The sequence below is a fragment of the Penicillium riverlandense genome (genome assembly GCF_028828495.1).
Source record: "Penicillium riverlandense strain IBT 135883 chromosome Unknown utg000003l_segment0_segment0, whole genome shotgun sequence".
In the NCBI taxonomy this organism is placed as follows: domain Eukaryota; kingdom Fungi; phylum Ascomycota; class Eurotiomycetes; order Eurotiales; family Aspergillaceae; genus Penicillium; species Penicillium riverlandense.
Window position 1 is genome coordinate 6012779 of NW_026643196.1, and position 21979 is coordinate 6034757.

Below are 21979 nucleotides of genomic sequence, written 5' to 3' on the forward strand. Positions count from 1 at the left end.
GCCCAGCATGATATGTCCTGTCTGCAAGTTCTCGACTACTTCGATATCTGGAACGTCGTCCCTCTGGATGACACTATATCTTATGCTGACATTGCTGAGAGATGTAACCTTAATATTAATCGCATTCAAGGAGCACTGCGGCATGCAATGACATTACGAATTTTCCGCGAGCCCGCGCCGAATCTAGTGTCCCACACTGCAGTCAGTGAACTGTTTTGGACGATAATTTCCATAGTTGGTTCTCTTTTTTCAGTCAAGACGTGTTCAAAGCGACAGCCGCAATTCGTGAGACGCTAGAGTTGTATAGGCCTTCGACCAAGGCGAACGAAACCGCCACTAACGTGGCATATGATACCGATCTGAGTGCAATAGAATATCTGGCCTCCGGACCCATACGAGAGAGATTCTCGTCAGGAATGCTGTGGTTTAGCAACTTTGGCGCACTGACCGATAACCACCTTGTCCCAGGATACCCATGGGGTGATATGGGGGAATATAGGATTACTAATTTGGCAGGGTGGCCGCTAACGTTATACCCTGCCGTACTCCTCCACGGACATAAGCACCTCACGTGATTATTGGTACAGCCTAACTTTAGCAAAGTACACGGTGTACTTCTCGCGAGCACAGTTAATTTGACTCCTCCAACTTATTCCTGTCTCTCCAATCCCTCTCCCTATTCCCGTCCATCCCCCTTATCTCCCTTGCCCTCCCTCTTCATAGTCTAGTCCTGGGTCGGGATTTATCCAGTGTTTGCTGTTTGCGCTCCTTTAATCGCTAGGCGGCGCGCAATTGAAGCTCTCGATAGCTTGTTTTATTTCCTCTTTGGGGCCCTAGACAAAAAAAATCTCACATCCATAATGCCGCGCCTACTGCCACGCGACGGCGCGTTTTTGTCTTTCACTTGGACCACCGTCTTTTACTTCCTTGTACTTATTGTGCCTCTAGCTTTCTTTGGCACCCCCACCAACGCTGAGGTGGTAGAGGAGGAAAACTGGGGATCTATTATTGGTATTGACTTGGGAACCACCTATTCGTATGATCCTGTCTCGATAATCTGAGACGGGCTAACTCGCATGCAGTTCTGTCGGTGTGATGCAGAATGGCACGGTCGAGATCCTAGTCAATGACCAAGGAAATCGACTTACCCCATCGTACGTCGCTTTTACGGAGAAGGAGCGTCTGATTGGTGACGCCGCGAAGAACCAATACGCTGCCAACCCACACCGGACCATCTTTGACATCAGGTAAGTGTGGTCTAGATTCACAATTTTCTTTAATCTGTTAATAGGAGTTTTAGGCGTCTGATTGGTCGTAAGTTTGATGACAAGGATGTCCAGAAAGATATCAAGGCCTTCCCATTTCAGGTCATCAATAAGGATGGCAAGCCCCACGTCAAGCTCGACATCAACAACTCCCCTAAGACCCTGACCCCAGAGGAAGTATGCGCCATGGTCCTAGGCAAGATGAAGGATATCGCTGAGCGCTACCTAGGCGAGACAGTCACTCACGCTGTTGTCACGGTCCCCGCCTACTTCAATGACGCGCAGAGACAGGCTACTAAGGATGCCGGTACTATTGCCGGCCTCAAAATCCTCCGGGTGGTCCATGAACCTACCGCCGCCGCTATCGCCTATGGTCTGGACAAGATGGGCGAGGGCGAGCGTGAGCGCTTAGTCATTGTCTACGACCTGGGTGGTGGGACCTTCGATGTTTCTCTCCTGTCTGTCGAGGACGGCGTCTTTGAGGTCCTAGCTACCGCTGGAGATAGCCACCTTGGTGGTGAGGATTTCAATCACCGCGTGATGGACCACTTCATCAAGCAGTACAACAATAGGAACAACGTCGATGCCACTAAGGACCTTAAGGCCATAGACAAGCTGAACCGTAAGGTTGAAAAGGCTAAGCGAACGCTTTCCTCGCAGATGTCCACTCGCATTGAAATTGAGGCCTTCTACAATGGGAGAGATTTCTCTGAGACTCTTACTCGGGCCGAGTTTGAGGAACTGAACATAGATCTGTTCAAGAAGACCCTGAAGCCTGTGGAGCAGGTGCTCAAGGATGCTAAGGTCAAGAAATCCGAGGTTGATGACATTATTCTTGCTGGTGGTTCTACTCGTATTCCCAAGGTTCAGTCTCTTGTGGAGGGGTTCTTCGGTGGCAAGAAGGCGAGCAAGGGTGTTAATCCCGATGAGGCTGTCGCTTTTGGTGCCGCTATTCAGAGTGATCGGCTCGCTAATGATGATGGTCATCTACCTCAATATCTTATGGAAGTCAACCCTCTGACACTGGGTATTGAGACCACTGGAGGTCTAATGACTAAGCTCATCCGCCGTAATAGTGTCATTCCTAATCGCGAGTCGCAGATTTTCTCAACTGCGGCCGACTACCAGCCTACGGTCCTGATCCAGGTGTTTGAGGGCGAACGGTCGATGACTAAGGATAACAACTTGCTTGGCAAGTTCGAGCTGACCGGTATCCCCCCGGCGCCGCGTGGTGTCCCTCAGATCGAGGTGTCGTTCGACCTCGACGCCAACGGTATTCTCAAGGTCAGCGCTAGCGACAAGGCTACTGGCAAGGAGGAGTCGATAAGAATCGCTAAAGACAAAGGTCGTCTGACCCAGGAGGAGATCGAGCGCATAGTAATGGAAGCCGAGGAGTTCGCTGAGGAAGATAAGTCGATAAAGGCTAAGATCGAGGCCCGCAACAGACTAGAGAAATACAAATTTAGCCTGAAGAACCAGGTCAACGACGAGAAGGGCCTGGGTGGCCAGATCGATGAGGACGACAAGCATGCTATTGCTTCTACTGAGGACTTCGAGGCTGAGAACTTCGAGGCTGAGAACTTCGAGGAGCATAAGGAGCAGCTCCCTAGTGTTGCCTACCCGATCATCAGCAAGCCCTGCGATTCTGCCCTAGAGGACGACGAGCCGCTCGGCCATCACGAACTTTAAATTTAACTTTTGTGGCCATATACATACACTTCTTTTTCGTTTCCCTTTCCTGTTAGTGGATCCGCGGCGACTGGGGCCGGCCAGGGCGAGGTGATTTAACCTAGTCGCGCGGCTTGACCAATTGTCGGCTCGAGAAATACTATGATCCCTTTGCATTCCACCTCTTCTCTGTAGATCACAACTATGTAACAGCTAGGCAACAACCTCACCCATCAACTCGACCACAACCTAATGATCGCCCTCCTTTCAATCCAGTAACAATAGGGCGGCCACTGGCAGGTGGATTCGACTAGTTACAGACTCTATGGCAACGATTTTGGAGGCGGGCACTATTAGGATAGCGGGAATTCTTAACATATGGGGGTATTATATTTTTTGCAATGCAAAATTCAATCTAGGCTCGAGAAAAGCTTTGCCATTACCATAAGACCTGTATGAAAAAGATCTATTTCGAATGGGGATCTAGGATTACTATAGCAACAAGGACCTGCCACGTAATTAGCAGCCGTCAACAACCACACCAGCATGTCGGAAATGTCCTATTGCACTCTCAGGTCTACAAATTAGCAAAGGCTGATTCGAGTCTCCTGGCGGTGTTTCCACCATCTGGTTTGGAATTGTCCATCATTCTAGGCAGGTTTTGATCATCGATCAATTTATATAACTACCATGCAATATCTATTCTTGGCCCACCAATCCGCTACAGGCCCATCCGCATTCCACCATTGGCGCAGATTACACTACCAGTGCACCACACTCCGTCTACAGTGCAGAGCATACCCACCACCCCAGCAATCTCACTCGTGAAGGCTGGACGCCGGCCACCCATCTTCTCCTTGATCAGACGAGCCTGCTCTCTCGTCAAGCGCCCCATCGTCTCCGCGTCGGACTCGTCGAGCTTGCTCATGGGCGTATTATCTTGGAATCCCTGAATATCCTTCCAGAAGTCCTCTCCCGCTTTGAAGTACATATCACCAATCACCGGGCCGGGGTTGACGGCATTAACGGTGGCGCGGTCTGCCAGCTCACGGGCCCAGGTCCGGGTCATGGCCTCGAGGGCCGCCTTGGTGCCACCATACATGGACTGTCCCACGAAACCCATGGAGGACGAGACGCTCGAGATGTTCACGATGCGACCGCTGCGGTCGGTAGGGAGAAAAGGGGCTATGGCTTGTGTGAGAAGGAGTGGGGCGAGGACGTTGATGGTGTAGTGCCAGTTGAAATGTTCGGCGTTGATGGGGCCCTTGGCAGCGTCGTTTAGGTTGCGGTCCTGCGACACGCCCGCATTATTGACGAGAATATCAATCTGGAGCTTGGTGCCCGAGCTGAAATGCTTCTTCGCGGCGGTCACGATGGCCGACACGGCGGTCTCGGGCTGGCTCAGATCGGCTTGCACGCTCTCACACCGGATCGCATGCGTCGCAGCCAGCGAGGCGCATAGCTCCTCGGTCGGGGCACGGGAGGACTCGGAGGTAAAGTTGAGAAGCAGAGAGCAGCCTTTGGCGGCCAAGTTTCGTGCAATTGCTTCGCCGATACCTGCGCATTATTCGTTAGCAGCGTTGTCCCGCGAGTGATGATGAGGGGTCGATTTACCGCGTGAACCACCGGTCACGATGCCAATCTTGCCTTCCAACGGCCGGGGCGCAGCAGATGACATTTTCGAAGGAGACCACATGGAGAAGAGTATCGCGGGAGAGAGAGGGGAAGGGGGGAGGAGAAAAGAAGGGTTGGAGTGGATGAGGTGGACGTTACTACTTCGTTAGTTATGGCGGGCCCGAACAACCAATTTAGCCGCGGGCCCCACTACCTATTCGGGCGCGGTCCAGGCAAGCCCGGCTAATTCTTTTCAACTCTATACTTTATTTTGATTTTTCAGCAAAACGCGACCTCCGGTCGGCCATAAGTCCGAGATCATGCAGCAAGTGTCAGCAGGATATTTTCCGGACTGACATTGTCTGACATGTTTGTGTTTGACTTGCCCATTCTGACACAATCGCACGATCTGTGCAACTGTCAATGGCTGGAAACGACAGACCGGCTTCCAAATCTAGAGGCTTCGTGTGTCTGACCAAAGGAAATGGGTTCAAGATTTCTAATTGAATAAATCTGGCCCACATGACTGGCGTGAGGCGCTCAGGGGAGAGAATATAGGTCCTCCAGACCTCACACGTGATGGTTCCCGCTACCTCCGATTCAATCTATATATAGAACACGCTGTTCAATTGCAATGTAGCTTCATTTGTCATTTGCTTTATCTACAGCACCGCAATGCATTCAATCTCCACATCCGTGTTCAATGGCAGCGTCTTGACAGCAACACATCTGCAAGGGACCACTTATCAGCATTCGACGGCACACCGCCAGAGGGAAACAAACTTACGTCCGGCAGGGCTTCACATCACCCCAGTATTGCATGTACACCGAGTTCATCTCGCTAAAGTCGTCCATGTTGGACAGAAACACGTTGACCTTGACCACCTTGGTGATGTCGGTACCGGCCTCCTCGAGGATATGGGTCAAGTTCTTGATGCATTGGTGCTGGCGAGTTGTCAGATCTCTGTTTTCCAGTGGGCGGACTATACGTACGGTGTGGGCCTTGACATCGCCGTCGACCAATTTGCCGGTCGTAGGATCCATCGCCACTGCGCCGGAACAGTATACGACGCCATTGGCGATGATGGCCTGGGAGTAGATGCCCGGCAGGGGCTTGGGGGCCTTGTCGGTGAGCACGGCAGTTTTGGAAGACATGGTGAGGATGATGTGAAGGATCTTTACTCCTTGCGCGGGAAGGCGAAGCAGCGGCTTTTCATACCTCATTACTTTATTAATCCGCATCTCGAGTGGGCAGCCGATCTGTTGCCACGATAGGAAATCCTTATCGGTTATCCCCCGCGTCATCCCACCCAGCGCGTGGGGGTCTCCTTCGTCTTCTTCCTCTTCTTCTTCTTCTTCTTTTCTGTCTTCTTCTCCCTGTCTCACTCAGTCCCTCAAACGTACACACGATGTCTGCTCCGCAACCCCCCTATCCCATCCACGAGTCCGTCAAGGACCTGCTGGACCCGGAGTATGTCGACTTCTACAACAAGTATGTCATCAACAACCAACAAGTCCACTACCAGCCCGTCGAGGCTTCGCGCACCAGCGGTGTCTTGATTCCTGGTGCCGGTCCCATGCTCGAAGTCGGCAAGACACAGGACATGACTCTCCAACGTCGGGTCTCCGAGGGTCCTCCGGTCCCGATCCGCTGTTTCACGCCCAAGGGCGACCAGCCCGCCGGCGGATGGCCCGTCATGCTGTACTTCCACGGTGGTGGCTGGGTGCTTGGTAACATCGATACTGAAAATGTGGTTTGCTCGAATTTGTGCGTCCGCGGCAACTGTGTAGTGGTGACGGTCGACTACCGGTAAGTCTGTGCTGCATACGATGAGGGCGATGCGGGGAAGCTGATCAATGGTTTCACTTGACCAGTCTTGCACCGGAGAACCCTTTCCCAGCTGCAGTACATGACTGCTGGGAGACACTTCTCTGGCTCATCTCGGACGGTGCCGCCACATTATCGATCGATCCCTCCAAGATTGCAACCGGTGGCTCCTCTGCGGGCGGCAACCTTGCGGCAGTTGTAACGCACAAGGCCTTGAAGCTATCACCACCGGTGCATTTCCGTGCCCAGTTGCTCTCCGTCCCGGTGACAGACAACACGGCGACTGTGGACAACAACGAGTCGTACCGCCGATATGAGCATACCGCGGCTTTGCCAGCACTCAAGATGCTCTGGTACCGTAACCACTACCTCCCCAATGTAGTGGACTGTACCAACCCAGAAGCGAGTCCGCTTTTCTACCAGGGTGACTGGTCAAAGCTACCCCCTGCGCTGGTCATGGTGGGTGAGGTGGATGTCCTGCGCACCGAAGGCGAGCAATATGCCGAGAAGCTCCAGAAGGCTGGCGTTGAGGTGGATCTGCAGGTGATGAAGGGGATGCCACATCCGTTCCTGGCGATGGATGGAGTGCTGTCCGAGGGCAAGAGGTGCATTACCTTGATGTGTGACGCCCTGCAGAAAGCCTTTTGGAACTGATCTGCTCGGCCGTGTGTTATAGATTGCTGTATATGCCGTATTCATTTTGAACAATAGACATCTTTCAACTTGTGCCCATCGTGCTACTCTCTTAAATGTACTGGCTAACTTTTCCTTCGAGCCACGACATCTCAGATATTTAACAGGATATTGAAGCTCATCTCCGCCGCGTAGGTAGGCAATCATAGCGGAACTAAAACATTCTAATAAACCTTGATGCCGGTCTATTCGCGAACCTCAAATAACATCTTAGAGTTTATAGATATCCGTGTTGCTACGGTTGAGCATTCGGTTAGCAATAACTCACTTTTAGGATATTCAAAGAAATTTGCCATATTCCAGAGACTGATCCAGCGAGAGGGAATTACACTTACAAATGTCGAGCAATATTTTGTCTTCCCTCCGCTCGAGAGTTCACCCAAACACTGACACTCTTCGAAGCTACCGAAAAAATGCCATAACCACGATCATCAATCACGACCGTTCCAGTTCGTGACTGAAGAATATCTGTCCATTCCTCCCCAGCATGGCCGCGGCCAATGTACATGCGCTTTTGGGAAGCTGCCGCATCGCTGAGAATGCACGCAAGCCCAAAGGGATGATGCAGGTCCCCGTAGCGTACGAACCCTGATCGGGAATTGTTAACATGATGGGTTAAGCATGAAGCGTGCTTTATACGTACCAATGCAGTGCCGCTTATCAAAATAATCTCGCTGGTCGCCATACGCATAGAGTTTACGGGCGCGGGTGAGAATTGGAAGTTTCCCACCACACGAAGGCCCGAGCCTTGGTTTGGGTCCTCCTCGAATTCCATAGAGGTCACCGTAAAAGATACACGGCCGTCCCTGCCATCGGAGGAGGATCAAAGCATATGCAAGAGGTTTGAAGAATGGTGCAATCGGGGTCTGTGAGGCTCGTGAGCTTCCTTCCACATTGAAAAATCGATAATTCTCACTTCTAATGATTGCCCTGGCTGCTGTTCGATATCAGCTAGGTTCATGCACATTTATCTCCAGTAACTTACCGTATCATGATTTCCAACAAATGTCTAGATCCAACTAATTCAGTCCTGTTCCTTTGTTCGCAACGGCCAAACTTACCACTGCGTGCCTTGGTCTCTGTTCCACCAGGGTGCCCTTGAAAATTTGCCGTAGGTCTGCGCTCTTTGCGTTCGAGATAACCGAAAACCGACCAACCAGAGGTACATCAAACAAGGAAATCTGATGATCCATCAATGTAAGATGTTCAAGAAGTAGGCCTACCTCTCCCCTCCAGTATTCTCCCACCAGATCATAATCGGCTCCAACGTTGGCCCGCAAATGATCAATAAACTTTTTCTGGAAGGCAGCAGAGTAGTGTTTTGCTGCATCGATTCGCATGCCACTGATGGGAATCTCGGTTCCGATCCACTCTGCCCATTTGAAGATATCGTCTTGAACCTCTGGGTGAGAATGGTCCAAGTTGGCAAACATCAAATAATCATAATTGCCGCTTTCGTCACTAACGTCCATGGCCCAGCCTTTCTTGTATCCACAAGTCTTGTAAATTGCATGCTCACTGCCCATGTCATCCCAGTCGACCCCTGTAAAGTGCTGCCAGCGATACTTCATGGAGCTGTACTTTCCTCTGCGACCGGGAAAGTCGAAGCCAACCCAACCTTCAATGTCTCCTGGTGGCGCAATCTCAATATTTCTCTCTGGCGCCTGTTAGCCTGGTTAATCAGTCATGCTTTAAAAGCACGTACGGCGTGGGTCGACTTTCACTGCTTTGAATCGTTCGGTGAAGTCCGCACCGGCTTTATGATTCAACACAGTATCCCAATATATCCCAATTCCGATAGCTTGGGCAGCATAAGCAAGCGCTTGTAATTCCTCTTTCGGTCCCCATCTTGTCGCGCGGGATCCCTTCTGATAGAACTCCCCCAAGTCGTACATGTCGTAGATGTCGTAACCCGTCGCAGATGGGTCCATTCCCTTGCAACCTGGTGGAATCCAGAGATTGTCAACCCCGATATCCTTGAGGCTCGGTAATAACTTTCGAAGGCGCTGCCAGTGGAGCTGATCGTCCGGTACGTGCCATTCAAATGCTTGCATCATCAGGATATTCTCGGAAGCGGTGCGGGCAAAGGGCTTTTCAGGAGGACACGCTGTTTCTAATTGGCAACCTTAGAAAATATGACGGAGAACGAGCGTCAAAACTAGGTCTGACCTTCAATTTCTTTCCACTCCTTTGTCCTCCGTCGCATCTTTAAACAGCAGCTGAGGATAGACAACATTGGGTAAAGGGTCTATCAGCGCGGTGAAAGAGCGATCTGGTGATGTCAGTGTCAGAATGTGAGAAGTGGGAGATTAAGCCATGACTGAACAATCGCTGACAACTTGACTAAAATAAAAGGGCTCGATAAGCAGTCCAGGAAATATTAAAAATAGTTGTACACCCAAGTCCTGGGGCCCGGTATAACTACCTCATTTCTAACTGTTGCTTCCTTTGCCCTTTTGGTGACTTGTATCTTCAAATGCTCTCGGTGATCATGCCTCTTCTGTTGGGACAGCGGCATCGTTGACTAAGGAGGGCATTAAGTCACTGTCCAGGGAGTTTCTATGGCTTGATTGTAGCTAAAACACCCTCTTCCGGTGATAGGGATTCAAATTGCATCTAATTGGCAACTGGGGTTGTAAGCATCAACTATGCCAGTAGAGGCGTTGAGATGTATGCGGGGGCATACTGTACAAACAACCAGGCTGGTTCCTGCGATCCGGACTGGTTCTCTAGCCAATCCCAGGACAGGGATGACTTCAACGCGGCATTTGGTTCGTAGAGAGACGACATCTGTACAACATGGGTAAGACAGCCGGTAACAAGGTGGAGGTACAAAACAAAGTCGTCCGCGAGTTGCCGGATCTCTCCTGTGCAGAGCCAAGGTCGAGCACTGGACGTTCTGAGGAATGAATTGAGGGGCATTTCAAAATGATTGCAGTGCAAAGTGGTTGCGCTGATTGCATTTCATCAACTTGAAGAAGCGGCTTCGTTTCACAGTCCCGGGGCTAGGAGAGGGCACAGCCAAACCAAGCTGAGCCCGTTATACTCAGCAACCCGGATTATTTTCGGAAAGGTTATGTGGAGTGAGCCCTTGTGCTTCAAGATACGATTGCCCATAAACTGGATGAACAAAGTGGCCAGGTGGTCGATACGTAATTTATATATCTCAGTTTAGTTCAATGTCTTGAAATGACACGTTCATTGACTTTATCAACCATCATTTTAGATTAAAACGTGAACCACAGGCTCAACATCAATTTAGAGACTACATATACAGATCCGGGATCAAGCTATACCCACATTTCAATGTCCTATCACAGATATGCAGGGCAATTCCTGCATCCGGAGTATTATAAAGCGGCGACCAGCTCGTCGACGCTTTTCATCTCTCGGGCATTATTCTCGCCCACGTCAAGAGCAACGAGGAACCGACTGACGCAATTGTAACCCGCAATACCGGTTGTGAGCTCGACTATCTCACGGTCGTTAAATCCGACCACCTGCAGCTGGACAAAGACCTCGTCCTGAACGGTGACGGAGCGGGTCATCTGGTCGGTGTAGCGCAGGACAGCGCGTTGGCGCGGAGTGAGCGCACTTGATGCGAGAGGAGTCGCATCATCGGCCACAGAAGGGAGTGTGCGGACAGCCTGGAGCTCCTGTGGTTGGATACCTCCCTTGAGAGCCAGCGGGGCATGGGCGTTCCATTCGTAGACAGCGTGATTCAGCACAGCGACGCGGCAGACGGCGAGTTCCAGCAGACCAGCATCAACAATCGTACGCGACCGGATCGCACCTAGGAAGCTGTTCCAGCCATCGGCGACCGGCGGGCTGTGTAGTAGCGACAAGTCGAGGGGTATCAGTGGGCGGGGATTCCGCCGGGCGGCAATGCGGGTGTAGATATCCGCGGTGTCGGCGGGCGCATCGGCGGGAGGGCTGGACGGGGCGTAGGGGAGACGCATGGTGCGGGTTGTGCTAGGAAGGAAAGATAGAGGACGGATTGCTATTCTGCGCAGGGCATACATACATCCAAGAGTATACAAGGGCAGCAAGAGCTACAGCTGGTTGTCAGTGCCGACCCAGTGCCGAGATGAGAAGAGTTTACCCGGGATGCTGCCTCGGCTGTCAGGCCAACATCCGCCAGTCATTGCAACGGGCATGTACCTAGGAGTACCCAGGGATTCACCAAAAGTAGAACCTCCGCTTACTAGAATAGAGCTTGTATTTTACATGATGTTGGCGAGACTGTGAATGTTGTATTTTATGCGAAACTGCTATACACATGCTACCGCTCGTGCCCTCCTTCCCTCAGCTCACTTACCGTGAAGCGAAAACCTTTGAGATGCTACTTCGTTTACCAAATGAGCTACTGCAGGGCATCGCAGAGCGTCTAGAACGCGCGGAGCATATAGACGCCTTTTCTCGAACAAATACCTTCCTTTACAAGCACCTAAATCCCTATCTTTATCACTACGACGTACAGCATCATGGAAGTTCGGCATTATTCTGGGCTATAAAACATGGGCAAGAGATGACAGCCCAAAAATCGCTAAAGAGGGAGGTTATTTTCAATTTCTGTATTGCTGTATCTTGTGAGTATCCATAATCAACGGACGGGTTCACTGCAGCAGGAACCTCCGGCGTCTCGAAATGGGCTCGAGCGAGCCCGAGTCCCTACTCCCAAGTTCTGCACCTGGGAGTACACAGAGGAGTTGGTCCAAATGGGCAAGGTACTCTTAGCGAATTCCTGGGTGATCCCAGCTGGGACCCAAAACAAGGAAAGATTAAGGCAAGAAAAAGTCAGCTGTCATTATTTAACTAAAAAGGTTCAAAATGTTCCAAATCATTAAAACTGTGTTTGCAGCGAATATATAATAATCGTGCACGATCTACACTCCCCAAAGTGTCGGGTGGTCCCGAACATCTCGATACACTGGTTTCGTCTAGGATCATGAATATGTATTCTTTTTCGCTTGGAAGGAAGCTGGCCCGCAGCTCTACCTGACTGGTCCTCTTTTTTTCCTTGTCAGGTTGCAAGCACCATAGCGGAGAACCCTGCTTGGCTCATGTCGGAAACGGTCTGGCCGATGTCGCTCATTCATCTCCACTCTGAGAAAGCCAAGCAAATTCCCAGTTGACCAAGGATGCGCAACCGAGTGCGGACGTATGCGACAACTAGTGTGGAACTGTTCGGCTGCTCTTCCGGTTTGCACAGACAGATCTCTACCTGTAGATCAGTGTAATAGGGATCTGACTAGTTTCTGTTTAAGTGTTCCTGACACCTGTACTTGATCTGAACGTGTTCCACTGCGTCCAGTTCTGAGTTTATTGGCCCCGCCCTTCATGTTTCGGACATTACGTAAATGAGCTCTAATCTGATCGTTGCAATGCTCTCAATTGGCACTTGTAAAGAAAAAGGACCACTGAACTGACTTGTATCCGAAGCTTGCAGAGGCGACCGCGGCGATTTGTCCCGAAGGGAAAAGATTCAGCAAATTCTCCTGCAGATTGAGGCTTTTATGGCTTAGTGGCGGAAATGATGCCAATAATCATTGCTCTGGTGGAGTTGATTCATTTTTATCAGATGAGGCCCTCACGCCACATTATGAAAGTGGTAATATCCACGAGGGATGGTACTGAAACTAGTTAGCGTCATCGGGACCGAGAGATTCCGAGCTGATCCGTTGGCTTTCGGTCTCAAGAGTTCTTTGCGGTAGAGTACCAAGCTGGCTCAGGATGGCTTTGCTTGACTGTGCGGTTGTGGGAATTGGCGCGGGAGCCGAGACAACAAAATGACCTTCGATCCAGGTCCCATAATTCATTTCCCTCGCACAGAGGAAGCGAGCGGGGCTAGTAGGACCGAACCACGTAATCTGCATACCAACCTTACTCTGTCTAGTATAGTTCATGTTAGATAAGATCATCTGATTAGATAGAGCCAAGCTACTACCTGTCTCGGTGGGTCGTTGTAGGGGGACGAATTTTCGCGCGTTCTATCCGTGGACGAATGAAGATGCGAGATCACGCTTGCACGACTGTTAACTTACGGCATGCTTAACAGCCGACTTCGGGATTTTGGTGGAGGGATTTCGTTCTATAAGGGAAAAGATCTCCCTCCCACTCATTCACTTTTGACGCTTGCACGACTGTTAACTTACGGCATGCTTAACAGCCGACTTCGGGATTTTGGTGGAGGGATTTCGTTCTATAAGGGAAAAGATCTCCCTCCCACTCATTCACTTTTGTTTTCAGGTCTCCTCTATCCTAGTCAACCACAATGGCAGTCCTCCCCATCTTCCGAAGGGCGTTCCATCGAACAAAAACCGATAATACGGATACCGTAACTGCAGTTGAAGAAAGCAAGAGGGATCCCGTTGCCGATGACGCCGCAGTCAACACCGGCAAGGATGAGCTCCAGGCGGATCTTCCGAGTGAGGATCTACAAGGCGGAGTTCGGGATGTTGAAGCAATGACCCTAACATGGTCGAAGCCGATGCTGCTTATGGTCTTCCTCAAGTATGTTCTTTTGATTCTTCTCGCCGGCCCTCTTCCCTGTGTGATGCTGTGGCTGACACTGTTCGTCCTGAACAGCATCTGGCTCCTTTACTTTGTCAATGCATTCCAAAGCTCGATCTGTTACAACTTGACCCCTTATGTCACGAGTGCATTCGAGTCTCACTCGCTGCTAAATGTTATTTATATCGTTGCAGATTCCGTTAGCGCGGCCTGTTACATACCGCTAGCGAAGATCATGGATGTCTGGGGCCGAGCGGAAGGCTTTCTGTTCATGGCAGTTGTTGCAACCTTGGGATTGGTTCTCATGGCGGTCTGCAATAATCTGGCGACTTTCTGCGCTGCATATGTAAGGCTGCCAGGCTAGTCATGCACAAATCATCACTGCAAATGCTAACGGATGAGATACTAGGTCTTCTGGACTCTGGGGTTTTCCGGTATGACATATTGTGTGGATGTGATCACGGCAGATGTGTCCCGACTGAAGAATCGAGGCTTGGCCTACGCGTTCACCTCTTCGCCCTATATCATCACGGCATTCGCGGGAGCCAAGGCATCCGAAAAGTTCTACTACCAGATCAGCTGGCGATGGGCGTTTGGATGCTTTGCAATCATCTTTCCGATCGTCGCAGCCCCTCTGTTCTTTGTGCTCAAGTTCAACGTTCGCAAAGCTCGAAAGGAGGGTGTGTTGGTCAGGGAAAAGAGCGGCCGGACCATCCTCCAGAGCATCTGGTACTACTCCATGCAGTTTGACTGTGAGTACTATGGTCCTTATGGCGAGCGAAATACTGATTGCACGCAGTACCGGGCGTCATCCTATTCTCTGTCGGCCTCACTGTGTTTTTCCTCCCGTTTGATATCGCTTCCGCGGCCCCTGACGGCTGGGCGACGGGTTATATCATTGCGATGCTGGTGGTTGGATTCGTGATGCTCTGGGTCTTTGCAGCCTACGAGACGTTCCTGGCGCCAGTGCCGATGTTCAACCTCACCTTATTGAGCAACCGGACCGTCATTGGCGCCTGTCTCCTCGATGCGACCTACCAGCTCTCATACTACTGTTGGAACAACTACTTCACCTCCTTCCTGCGCGTCGTCAACAACCTCTCGATCGCTGAGGCCGGGTATGTCAACAACACGTTTGACGTGGTTTCTGGTGTTCTGCTGCTGGGCGTCGGTGCGGCGATCCGGTTCACAGGGCGATTCAAGTGGACGTTGTACATCGCCGTGCCGCTCTACGTCCTGGCGCAGGGCTTGATGATCTACTTCCGGCGCCCGGACCAGTCCATCGGGTATATTGTGATGTGCCAAATCTTCATTTCAATCGGCGGCAGTATCTTCCTCATCGTGCAACAAATTGCCATCTTGGCCGCCGTCGACCATCAGCATGTGGCGGGCGTGCTGGCGTTGCTGAATGTAGTGGGCACCATTGGCGATTCGGCGGGTGCGACGATCTGCGGTGCCATTTGGAGCAACACCTTCGAAAAGGCGCTGAAGCGATATCTCCCTGCGTCTGCGCTGCCACACCTAGCGGTAATCTATGAGAAGGTGCCAGCGCAGGTGAAATATCCGATGGGAAGCCCGACGCGGATCGCGATCCAAAAGGCGTATGCATATTCGCAGGCGAGGATGCTGGCGGTGGGCACGGGGATTATTGGGCTGGCGTTTGTATGGATGCTGCTGATCCGCAACATCGACTTGAAGAGAGTGGCGCAGGTGAAGGGGACGGTGTTCTAGTGGTGTCTATCTACCTCTACTATATATAGAATAAGACTGAGTTAGGGTTCATCAATGAATGACAAGGGTTCCCCGCAGAACACCACGTCACTTGACTGGACTGACTCGACTGGACCGGACGCTCTTTCTCTTTCTTCTTCCTCTTCTTCTTTTCCCTTCTCTTCTTCTGCTTCTTTCCCTTCCTCGCCATCACTGAACTCACTTACCCCATAACCTTCATCGTCATCCACTCACCATGTCCAACATCGACAACACCCCCCTCACCGCCGCCTCCTCGGAGCGCCGGAACTCGCTCGAGAAGCACCTACAGACCCGTCCGGATATGCAGGACCTCAAGGACCGCCACATCCTGCTCGACACCAACGTCGCTCCGTACGGGTGTCGTCTTACGCTTGGCTTGAATGGATAGGTACTAATCCTTCCCGCTCCACATAGATCCCTCCAAGCCGCACGCCAGGACCTGGATCGCCAGCGCGCCACGGACAACCTGAAGCGGAATCTCGAGAAGCGACCAGAGCGCGAGGAGCTGATCGAGCGTATGTTCATCTTCCACATTATTCTCTCTATGAGTACATGACTGAGCTGATTCCCCACGAATACAGGAAACATCCTTCCCGCGTCTACCGCCGCGCCTAGCCTGCAGGCCCACGCCCGCGAGCTCGAGAAGAATATGCTCGCCGATAGTCTCGAGCACAAGATTCAGAACCGCCCACAGCCCGAGGACTTGATTTCCCAAGGGATCCTATCGGAGGAAGAAGATCCGCGCTCGGCTTGACTCGGCAACAACGCTACGAGCGCGTGAGCCGAAGAACAGAGATGGGCGATCGGGAATACTGGGTTTCCGCGGCGTTATTTGATTTCTGTTGGGGGGTTTCGGGCTCTCTTCTCACTCACTTCCCGAATCCCTTTGTGCCCTATTCTTACTCTTCTGACACCCTCAGCCGTGGTGATGTCACCATGACGCGCTTCCCGTAGCAACAGTGTGTTTTTGTTGTTCACGATCTCAATAATCATTTATTGTTGTACACGGTAGGCTAGCAAGGCAGTAGTTGCTAGAGAACGACACCTCGCCGATCAGTGAATCTCCACCTCGACGGGCCCCGACAAGTCCGGTGTCCACCCGCTGGGGCGCTCGCTGCCCCGGACTAGAACCCCATACGCTGCCCGCTCAACTTTCTCCACGCTGGTCTGCATCACCTCGACCTTTTTGACAAAATCGCGTAGCATGTTGTGGCGGTGGGGCATACTGAGGGACTCGAACTGGGCTCGCATGGCGCGCAAATCTATGACGAGGTCCGCATGAGATTGCGCCAGTCTAGGGGTTTTGGTTGCGGCCCGGTTGGAGTCTCCGTCGGCGCCCGTCAACTCCGTCACCTGGGACGCATTGCCCGAGCTCAATGCCAAAACGGCAAACCGCATCACCTCACCCGTCATGTCGAACAGGCCCATCAAGTAGTCCTCCTCCGACAGGGAGATCCCGGTGGGGATCTGCGCGGCCGCCTCATCATGCGTGAGTAGTGTCTGGGTTCGGAGGTAGTGTTCAAAGGCAATGGCCTCCACAAACTCTTGGAGGCCCGAGCTGATCTGCCTTTGGTACCGCCACGCCTTGATTCCGGCAAGATCGAGGACCACCGACGCAAAGAGCGCCCGGATCTGTTCGTAACGAGACTCATTTTCCTGGTCGATCTTGGGTGGCAGGGGTTGTTTGACGGTACGGATACTGCCAGCAATCAACACGGGGTTCTTTCGTTGGGAGAGAGACAATGAGGGTGGGATTACCGTTGCAGGGCGAAGATACTGGGAGCAGCTTTCGTTAGTGCCGGACAATTAGAGACAAGCGGGAGGGCATACATCTTTTTGCTGAGAGCGGTGATATCGCGGCTAGTCTTGATAATGCGCTCACGGCGGTCATGGTGCTCATCAAGCTCGTCGCGGAACGTCTCGAAGATGGGCAGCGCCGTCGATCGTGTGGAATTCATGGCTGTGGCCGGAGAGGGGGGTGCTGGATGATGGAGGAGCTTACCATCCCGGGCGCGTTTGGAGCCCATCGAAAGAGAGACAGAGGAAGAGTGTGGAAGATGATTTATTGGAGGTGGTTGGCCTGAATGAGCAAGAAAGAAAGACGGTTGGAGGGAACGGTGGGCGGCGCCTCAGGCAACACCATGTACTGTAAACAAGACAAACATCATCGTCGGTCAGAAGAATTCTTCTTCTCTTTTCAACCAGGGGGATAGATACTATTATAACTATTTAATAACATTGATTCCTTCCTTTGCTGCCTTGAGGTGCGCCTAATTTCGGTCCTACTGGCTCTTTTGACACACACAGTACATTGTTGGGTTGACTATCGTAGACACATCATAAATAAATACATATATTTTCCCATCCCCGGCCACTATTTGCCCTGCTGCTGGTCGCGCTGCTGGCATTGGCGCATGTGGTGCATATTGCCAGAGACAAGTGACCGCACGCCCTCCTGCATCCAGTTGGGCATAGCGCGCACAATCTTGGCGATGGACTGACTGGCGGGCAGGATCACCTGGCCGCTGCTCTGCGTCAAGATCTGTTTGCAAATGGCGTCGGAAACAACCTGGGGCGTCATGATGGGCTGGCGGAAGTGGACTTCGTTGTCGGTCAGGACCTTGATCATGGGCGTGCGCACCCACAGCGGGTGGACAACGCTGGTGCGCACATTCGGCGCCTTATACCAGTAGCGAAGCTCCTGACGCAAGGCCTCGTGGAAGGCCAAGGCACTCGCCTTGGTGCAGCAGTAGTCGGCCATCTCGCCCAGTGCGACAAAGCTGGCCATGCTGGCAATGGTCACGACATGGCCGTGGTTGGCCCGAACCATGGCTGGCAGGAATTCCTTGACCATCAGGAAATGCGCAATCGTATTAACCTCAAAGGTCTGGCGGATCTTCGCCTCGGGCTCCTCGAGGATCGTGCCCTCATGGCCTACACCAGCGTTGTTGACCAGGACAGTCGGCTCACCATGGTTGCTCCGAATGGTCGCCGCCACGTCGGCGATGCTCGCAGACGAGGTGATATCGGCGCGATAGAATGACACATTTGCGGGCAACGCCTCGGTAGGCTCATTGATGTCCAGTATCACAATGCGTACGCCAGTCTTAGCGAGATCTTCTACAACCTGCTTGCCAATGCCGCTGCTGCCGCCGGTGATGAGGATGAGCTCCCGCTCAGAGCGCCAGGGCTCATTGCGCCGCCAGTTGTTCATGGTCCAGCGCGACAAGAAGTTGTTGGTGGAGCGGAGCAGGGTGAGGGCGATGACGACTCCGAGCGCTTTCTGGGCCAGCGGGGTGCGCAACAGCTGCTGGGCGGGCTCGGGCAGCCGCGCCAGCGCGGTTTGCGAATATTGCTGCAGGGCGTTCATGATGAGGGAAGAGTGTGGAAGGAGTGAACTGAAAGAAAGAAAGGATGAACGAACAATAATGTACTACCCCAGAATTAATACCCCGAAGAATTGTTGGTGACCGAAGCGACCTCGGCTCACATGGCGGCTCTAAAGGGGAAACCAGTGCGATGGATGATGACGATGTGGGTCGAGCAGTTTCCACTTCACATGCCCCCAGGAGGATCGTCACCCGCGGTTGGTTCTTTGCTCATGTTATTCACTTCATTCACTACGTTGAAAGGGATCAGGCTGCGAAATTCCATGGAACTACTAGACACCGAGGGTAACACCAGGTAGCCATACCCGAACCCTCCACAGCACCGAAACCGTGTGACGACCTTCGTTGATTTCTATATTCGCTCGCCATGACAAGACAGCATGATTTCGAAAGAAATATTTACAAGCGCCGATAACGCAGAAACAACGTCAACTTGCCCGAGACCAATTCTCGTCTCTAGTAACCCTTGAAAGGGCTTACTTAATCCACCAGGATCCGCCAGACCTTGCCATACCAGGTGGTAGGGGTGCTAACCTCCCAGTGCTGATTTTCGATCTCCAGACGGCCAGTATCCAAATCGGCTTGGAGTGGGTGAACCAGAGGGTCTCGAAACACGAGCTTGTGGACAATGTAGAAAACGGCGAACAGGATCAAGCTAATATAGGCCGCAAAAAAGCTACTCACATCAAATGCCGGGATCCATGCGGTAAAGCCCTGGGTCAAAGCGATGAGAACATTGAAAAACAATCCGTAATACGCCAGGAAAGGCTGCCATGGAGCCTTGTAGGGCAACATGTCCCGAGACATATTGCGGGCTTTAAGCGCCCGCATGAACGCAATGTGGCAGAGATTCAGGGTGCCCCAGAGGATGAACCCCGCCACGGCCGACATATTCAGGAGCCAGTTGAAAACTGTTGTTGCCTTGTTGGAAACATTCATGAACCCGAGCAAGCCAATTGCGACGGTAGCCACCACTCCATTGTATGGCACACCACCTTTCGTAGTATTGGAAAACCAATGAGGTGCAAAGCCTTCTTGCGCCAATCCAACCAACAGACGACTGCCAGTATAAACGTTGGAATTAGCAGCCGACAATACCACCGTCAAAAGGACTGCGTTGAGTAGATTCGGCAGAACGGGAACGCCAGCCAAGTCTGCCGCGATCACAAACGGCGATGCTGATGCGTTCGAGGCCGAGGAAAGCAGTCGCTTATTGGTCGAGGGTACCAGCAGGCCGATGAAAAACACTGTCAGAACAAAGAACAAGAGAATCCGAAAAAAGTTTTGCGAATGGCCGATGGGACCGTCTTTCGAGGATTCTCACTTTCACCGGCAGCCAGTCCGACGAGCTCGGTCCCTTGACATGAGAAACCGGCCTGGATGAGGACCGCCCAGAAGCCAAGAAATTTGGCCGTTGGGCCGGGAGTCACGAGATAGTCAGCAAAGGGTCCCGGATGCACCCAGTTGTGGAACCCAAGGTATCCTTGTTGGCCAGCGCCGGCATCGATGCAGATGCCAAAGATGATGAACCCAACGACCGTGAGAACTTTGATGCTGGAAAGCCAAAACTCCAGTTCACCATAGAAGTTGACCGGAAGCATGTTAAAGGCAAAGATGATCACCCAGAAAACCGCAATAAAGATTTCGATGGGAATGGAATGGTCCCAATACTTGATAATCAGGCCAGTAGCCGTCAGCTCAAGCGCGAAAGTGATGGCCCATGAGAACCAGTAGATCCAGCCCATGGCAAACCCAAGGCTAGGGTCAACAAGCCGCGAGGCATATGCTGTAAATGCCCCTGGGATGGGAATGTACGTTGCAATCTCTCCAAGAGATGTCATGACCGAAAACACAATGGAACCAATGAACATATAAGCGATGAGTGCCCCTACTGGCCCAGCGTGAGATATAGCCTCGCCACTTCCGATAAACAGGCCTGTACCAATTGTGCCACCTGAGAGACATGTCAACAAATCTACCCGCATGTTGAGGGGACAAACTCACCAATTGCAATCATCTGTAGATGTCTGCTTTTCAATCTCCGCTGGAGACGCGGCTGGCGACTCGAGGGATGAGAATCGCCATGTCCTTCATAACCGATATCATCGGTGGCATCTCCGCTGGCACCGTCGGTTCCCGCCGCAAAAAAGTTTTTTTCACCCATGCCTGTCTGTAATATGGTTCTCAGAACACTATCGTTATCTTCAATTCTAAGCTTTGAGTCGCGCTGATGAGTCGTCGACAGTATGGCTGACCAAACGAGCTTTTTTGTAAGAATCCCACGAGCCGTGGATGAAAAAAAAAGAGTATTCGGAGGCTGTCAAGGTCGCTTGGGTACTCAGAATAATGGGGGGAAGGAGTATAAATTCGGTCACGCTGTCCGTATATGTGATTTGAATAATAGATTGGAGCACACGGTGAATTCGGATTCCTGTGTTGTTGATTAATTGAAGATTGTATCCATGCTGGGTGACAGGCACCGGTTGAGTGAGAATGACGGGAAGAACTCTGTGGGTTTCTGTGCTTGAAATGACTGCTTCTGGGTGTAACGACGAGAAGAAGGTGAGTTGCAATGGGCCAAAGAGCTATTTAATCGTACAGAAACGGGCTCGTGAGGGATTCCGAATAATAATTAGAGAGCGGATGGGAAAAGAGTTACAGCCGAGAAAACTATCAGACGCGGGTAAACGGGGTTTGCTGTGGTTTTTCCCCTCACCCTAATTTAATAGCCTTATCGAATCCCACAGTGCGGAGATTGCTTTCCGAGTTAAGCTGTAGACGCACCTTCTCCCCTGACCCTCCCTCTTAGCTCCTGTTATCATTGAACGGTTTCCCGCTCGCTTAAGCCATTGGGTAAAAGGAGTAAATTATAACCGCGGCTCTTCTGTCCAAATGATGTCTCCGCTCTAGTGTATGCAGAACAAATGCGGGGAAAATGGAAAATTCTTTCCCCTTACTCCGTACTAACAATGCCCCAGGCTAAGCCAGGATTGATAACTTACGGTTCCTTCGGTTCTTCTCTTCAGCTTGTATGTATTTCCAATATGTACTACGAAGAAATTAATTCCGCAGACCCGTTCGGCGCGGCTAATTTATGTCCATTGGTAGCCGCTCATGTCTCCGTTGAGAAGGTAAATGGTCCTGTCTGCCAATGAAAATAGACCAAGGGAAGGCGAACTGGATTTATTTGACCAACTGAGACATCACCAAGCACTACTGTATTGATCGGCGGACTCATGTTACATGCAGAGAAACAC

At 51.7% G+C, this 21979-nt stretch overlaps 11 protein-coding genes across 11 annotated transcripts; 4 read left to right on the forward strand and 7 right to left on the reverse strand.

The window, feature by feature from the left end:
* Window positions 1–860: 860 nt before the first annotated feature.
* Window positions 861–2954, forward strand: N7474_006092 (heat shock 70 family protein; the record flags this gene model as incomplete). Its single annotated transcript, XM_057197507.1, has 3 exons — window positions 861–1036; window positions 1083–1247; window positions 1301–2954. The coding sequence occupies 3 exons, from the start codon at window positions 861–863 to the stop codon at window positions 2952–2954; spliced, it is 1995 nt and encodes a 664-aa protein (XP_057054903.1).
* Window positions 2955–3654: 700 nt separating this feature from the next.
* On the reverse strand, window positions 3655–4611 carry N7474_006093 (SDR family NAD(P)-dependent oxidoreductase; the record flags this gene model as incomplete). Its single annotated transcript, XM_057197508.1, has 2 exons — window positions 3655–4490; window positions 4548–4611. The coding sequence occupies 2 exons, from the start codon at window positions 4609–4611 to the stop codon at window positions 3655–3657; spliced, it is 900 nt and encodes a 299-aa protein (XP_057054904.1).
* A 598-nt stretch (window positions 4612–5209) lies between these two features.
* On the reverse strand, window positions 5210–5789 carry N7474_006094 (putative L-PSP endoribonuclease family protein Brt1; the record flags this gene model as incomplete). Its single annotated transcript, XM_057197509.1, has 3 exons — window positions 5210–5276; window positions 5335–5492; window positions 5541–5789. 3 exons carry the CDS (start codon window positions 5787–5789, stop codon window positions 5210–5212), a joined length of 474 nt encoding a protein of 157 aa, XP_057054905.1.
* Window positions 5790–5956: 167 nt separating this feature from the next.
* On the forward strand, window positions 5957–7029 carry N7474_006095 (alpha/beta hydrolase; the record flags this gene model as incomplete). The annotated part of the gene is made up of 2 exons (XM_057197510.1): window positions 5957–6357; window positions 6423–7029. The coding sequence occupies 2 exons, from the start codon at window positions 5957–5959 to the stop codon at window positions 7027–7029; spliced, it is 1008 nt and encodes a 335-aa protein (XP_057054906.1).
* Window positions 7030–7399: 370 nt separating this feature from the next.
* Window positions 7400–9274, reverse strand: N7474_006096 (alpha-amylase; the record flags this gene model as incomplete). The annotated part of the gene is made up of 7 exons (XM_057197511.1): window positions 7400–7656; window positions 7712–7934; window positions 7985–8005; window positions 8054–8077; window positions 8130–8725; window positions 8774–9193; window positions 9238–9274. The coding sequence occupies 7 exons, from the start codon at window positions 9272–9274 to the stop codon at window positions 7400–7402; spliced, it is 1578 nt and encodes a 525-aa protein (XP_057054907.1).
* A 1144-nt stretch (window positions 9275–10418) lies between these two features.
* On the reverse strand, window positions 10419–11027 carry N7474_006097 (carboxymuconolactone decarboxylase family protein; the record flags this gene model as incomplete). Its single annotated transcript, XM_057197512.1, has 1 exon — window positions 10419–11027. One exon carries the CDS (start codon window positions 11025–11027, stop codon window positions 10419–10421), a length of 609 nt encoding a protein of 202 aa, XP_057054908.1.
* Window positions 11028–13342: 2315 nt separating this feature from the next.
* N7474_006098 (uncharacterized protein) lies at window positions 13343–15312 on the forward strand (the record flags this gene model as incomplete). Its single annotated transcript, XM_057197513.1, has 3 exons — window positions 13343–13927; window positions 13991–14333; window positions 14381–15312. The coding sequence occupies 3 exons, from the start codon at window positions 13343–13345 to the stop codon at window positions 15310–15312; spliced, it is 1860 nt and encodes a 619-aa protein (XP_057054909.1).
* A 235-nt stretch (window positions 15313–15547) lies between these two features.
* Window positions 15548–16087, forward strand: N7474_006099 (RPEL repeat-containing protein; the record flags this gene model as incomplete). The annotated part of the gene is made up of 3 exons (XM_057197514.1): window positions 15548–15684; window positions 15748–15848; window positions 15915–16087. 3 exons carry the CDS (start codon window positions 15548–15550, stop codon window positions 16085–16087), a joined length of 411 nt encoding a protein of 136 aa, XP_057054910.1.
* A 299-nt stretch (window positions 16088–16386) lies between these two features.
* Window positions 16387–17360, reverse strand: N7474_006100 (translin family protein; the record flags this gene model as incomplete). The annotated part of the gene is made up of 2 exons (XM_057197515.1): window positions 16387–17032; window positions 17092–17360. 2 exons carry the CDS (start codon window positions 17358–17360, stop codon window positions 16387–16389), a joined length of 915 nt encoding a protein of 304 aa, XP_057054911.1.
* A 347-nt stretch (window positions 17361–17707) lies between these two features.
* Window positions 17708–18703, reverse strand: N7474_006101 (uncharacterized protein; the record flags this gene model as incomplete). The annotated part of the gene is made up of 1 exon (XM_057197516.1): window positions 17708–18703. One exon carries the CDS (start codon window positions 18701–18703, stop codon window positions 17708–17710), a length of 996 nt encoding a protein of 331 aa, XP_057054912.1.
* Window positions 18704–19202: 499 nt separating this feature from the next.
* Window positions 19203–20886, reverse strand: N7474_006102 (Arginine permease CAN1; the record flags this gene model as incomplete). The annotated part of the gene is made up of 3 exons (XM_057197517.1): window positions 19203–19969; window positions 20047–20676; window positions 20727–20886. The coding sequence occupies 3 exons, from the start codon at window positions 20884–20886 to the stop codon at window positions 19203–19205; spliced, it is 1557 nt and encodes a 518-aa protein (XP_057054913.1).
* Between the last annotated feature and the right edge of the window lie 1093 nt (window positions 20887–21979).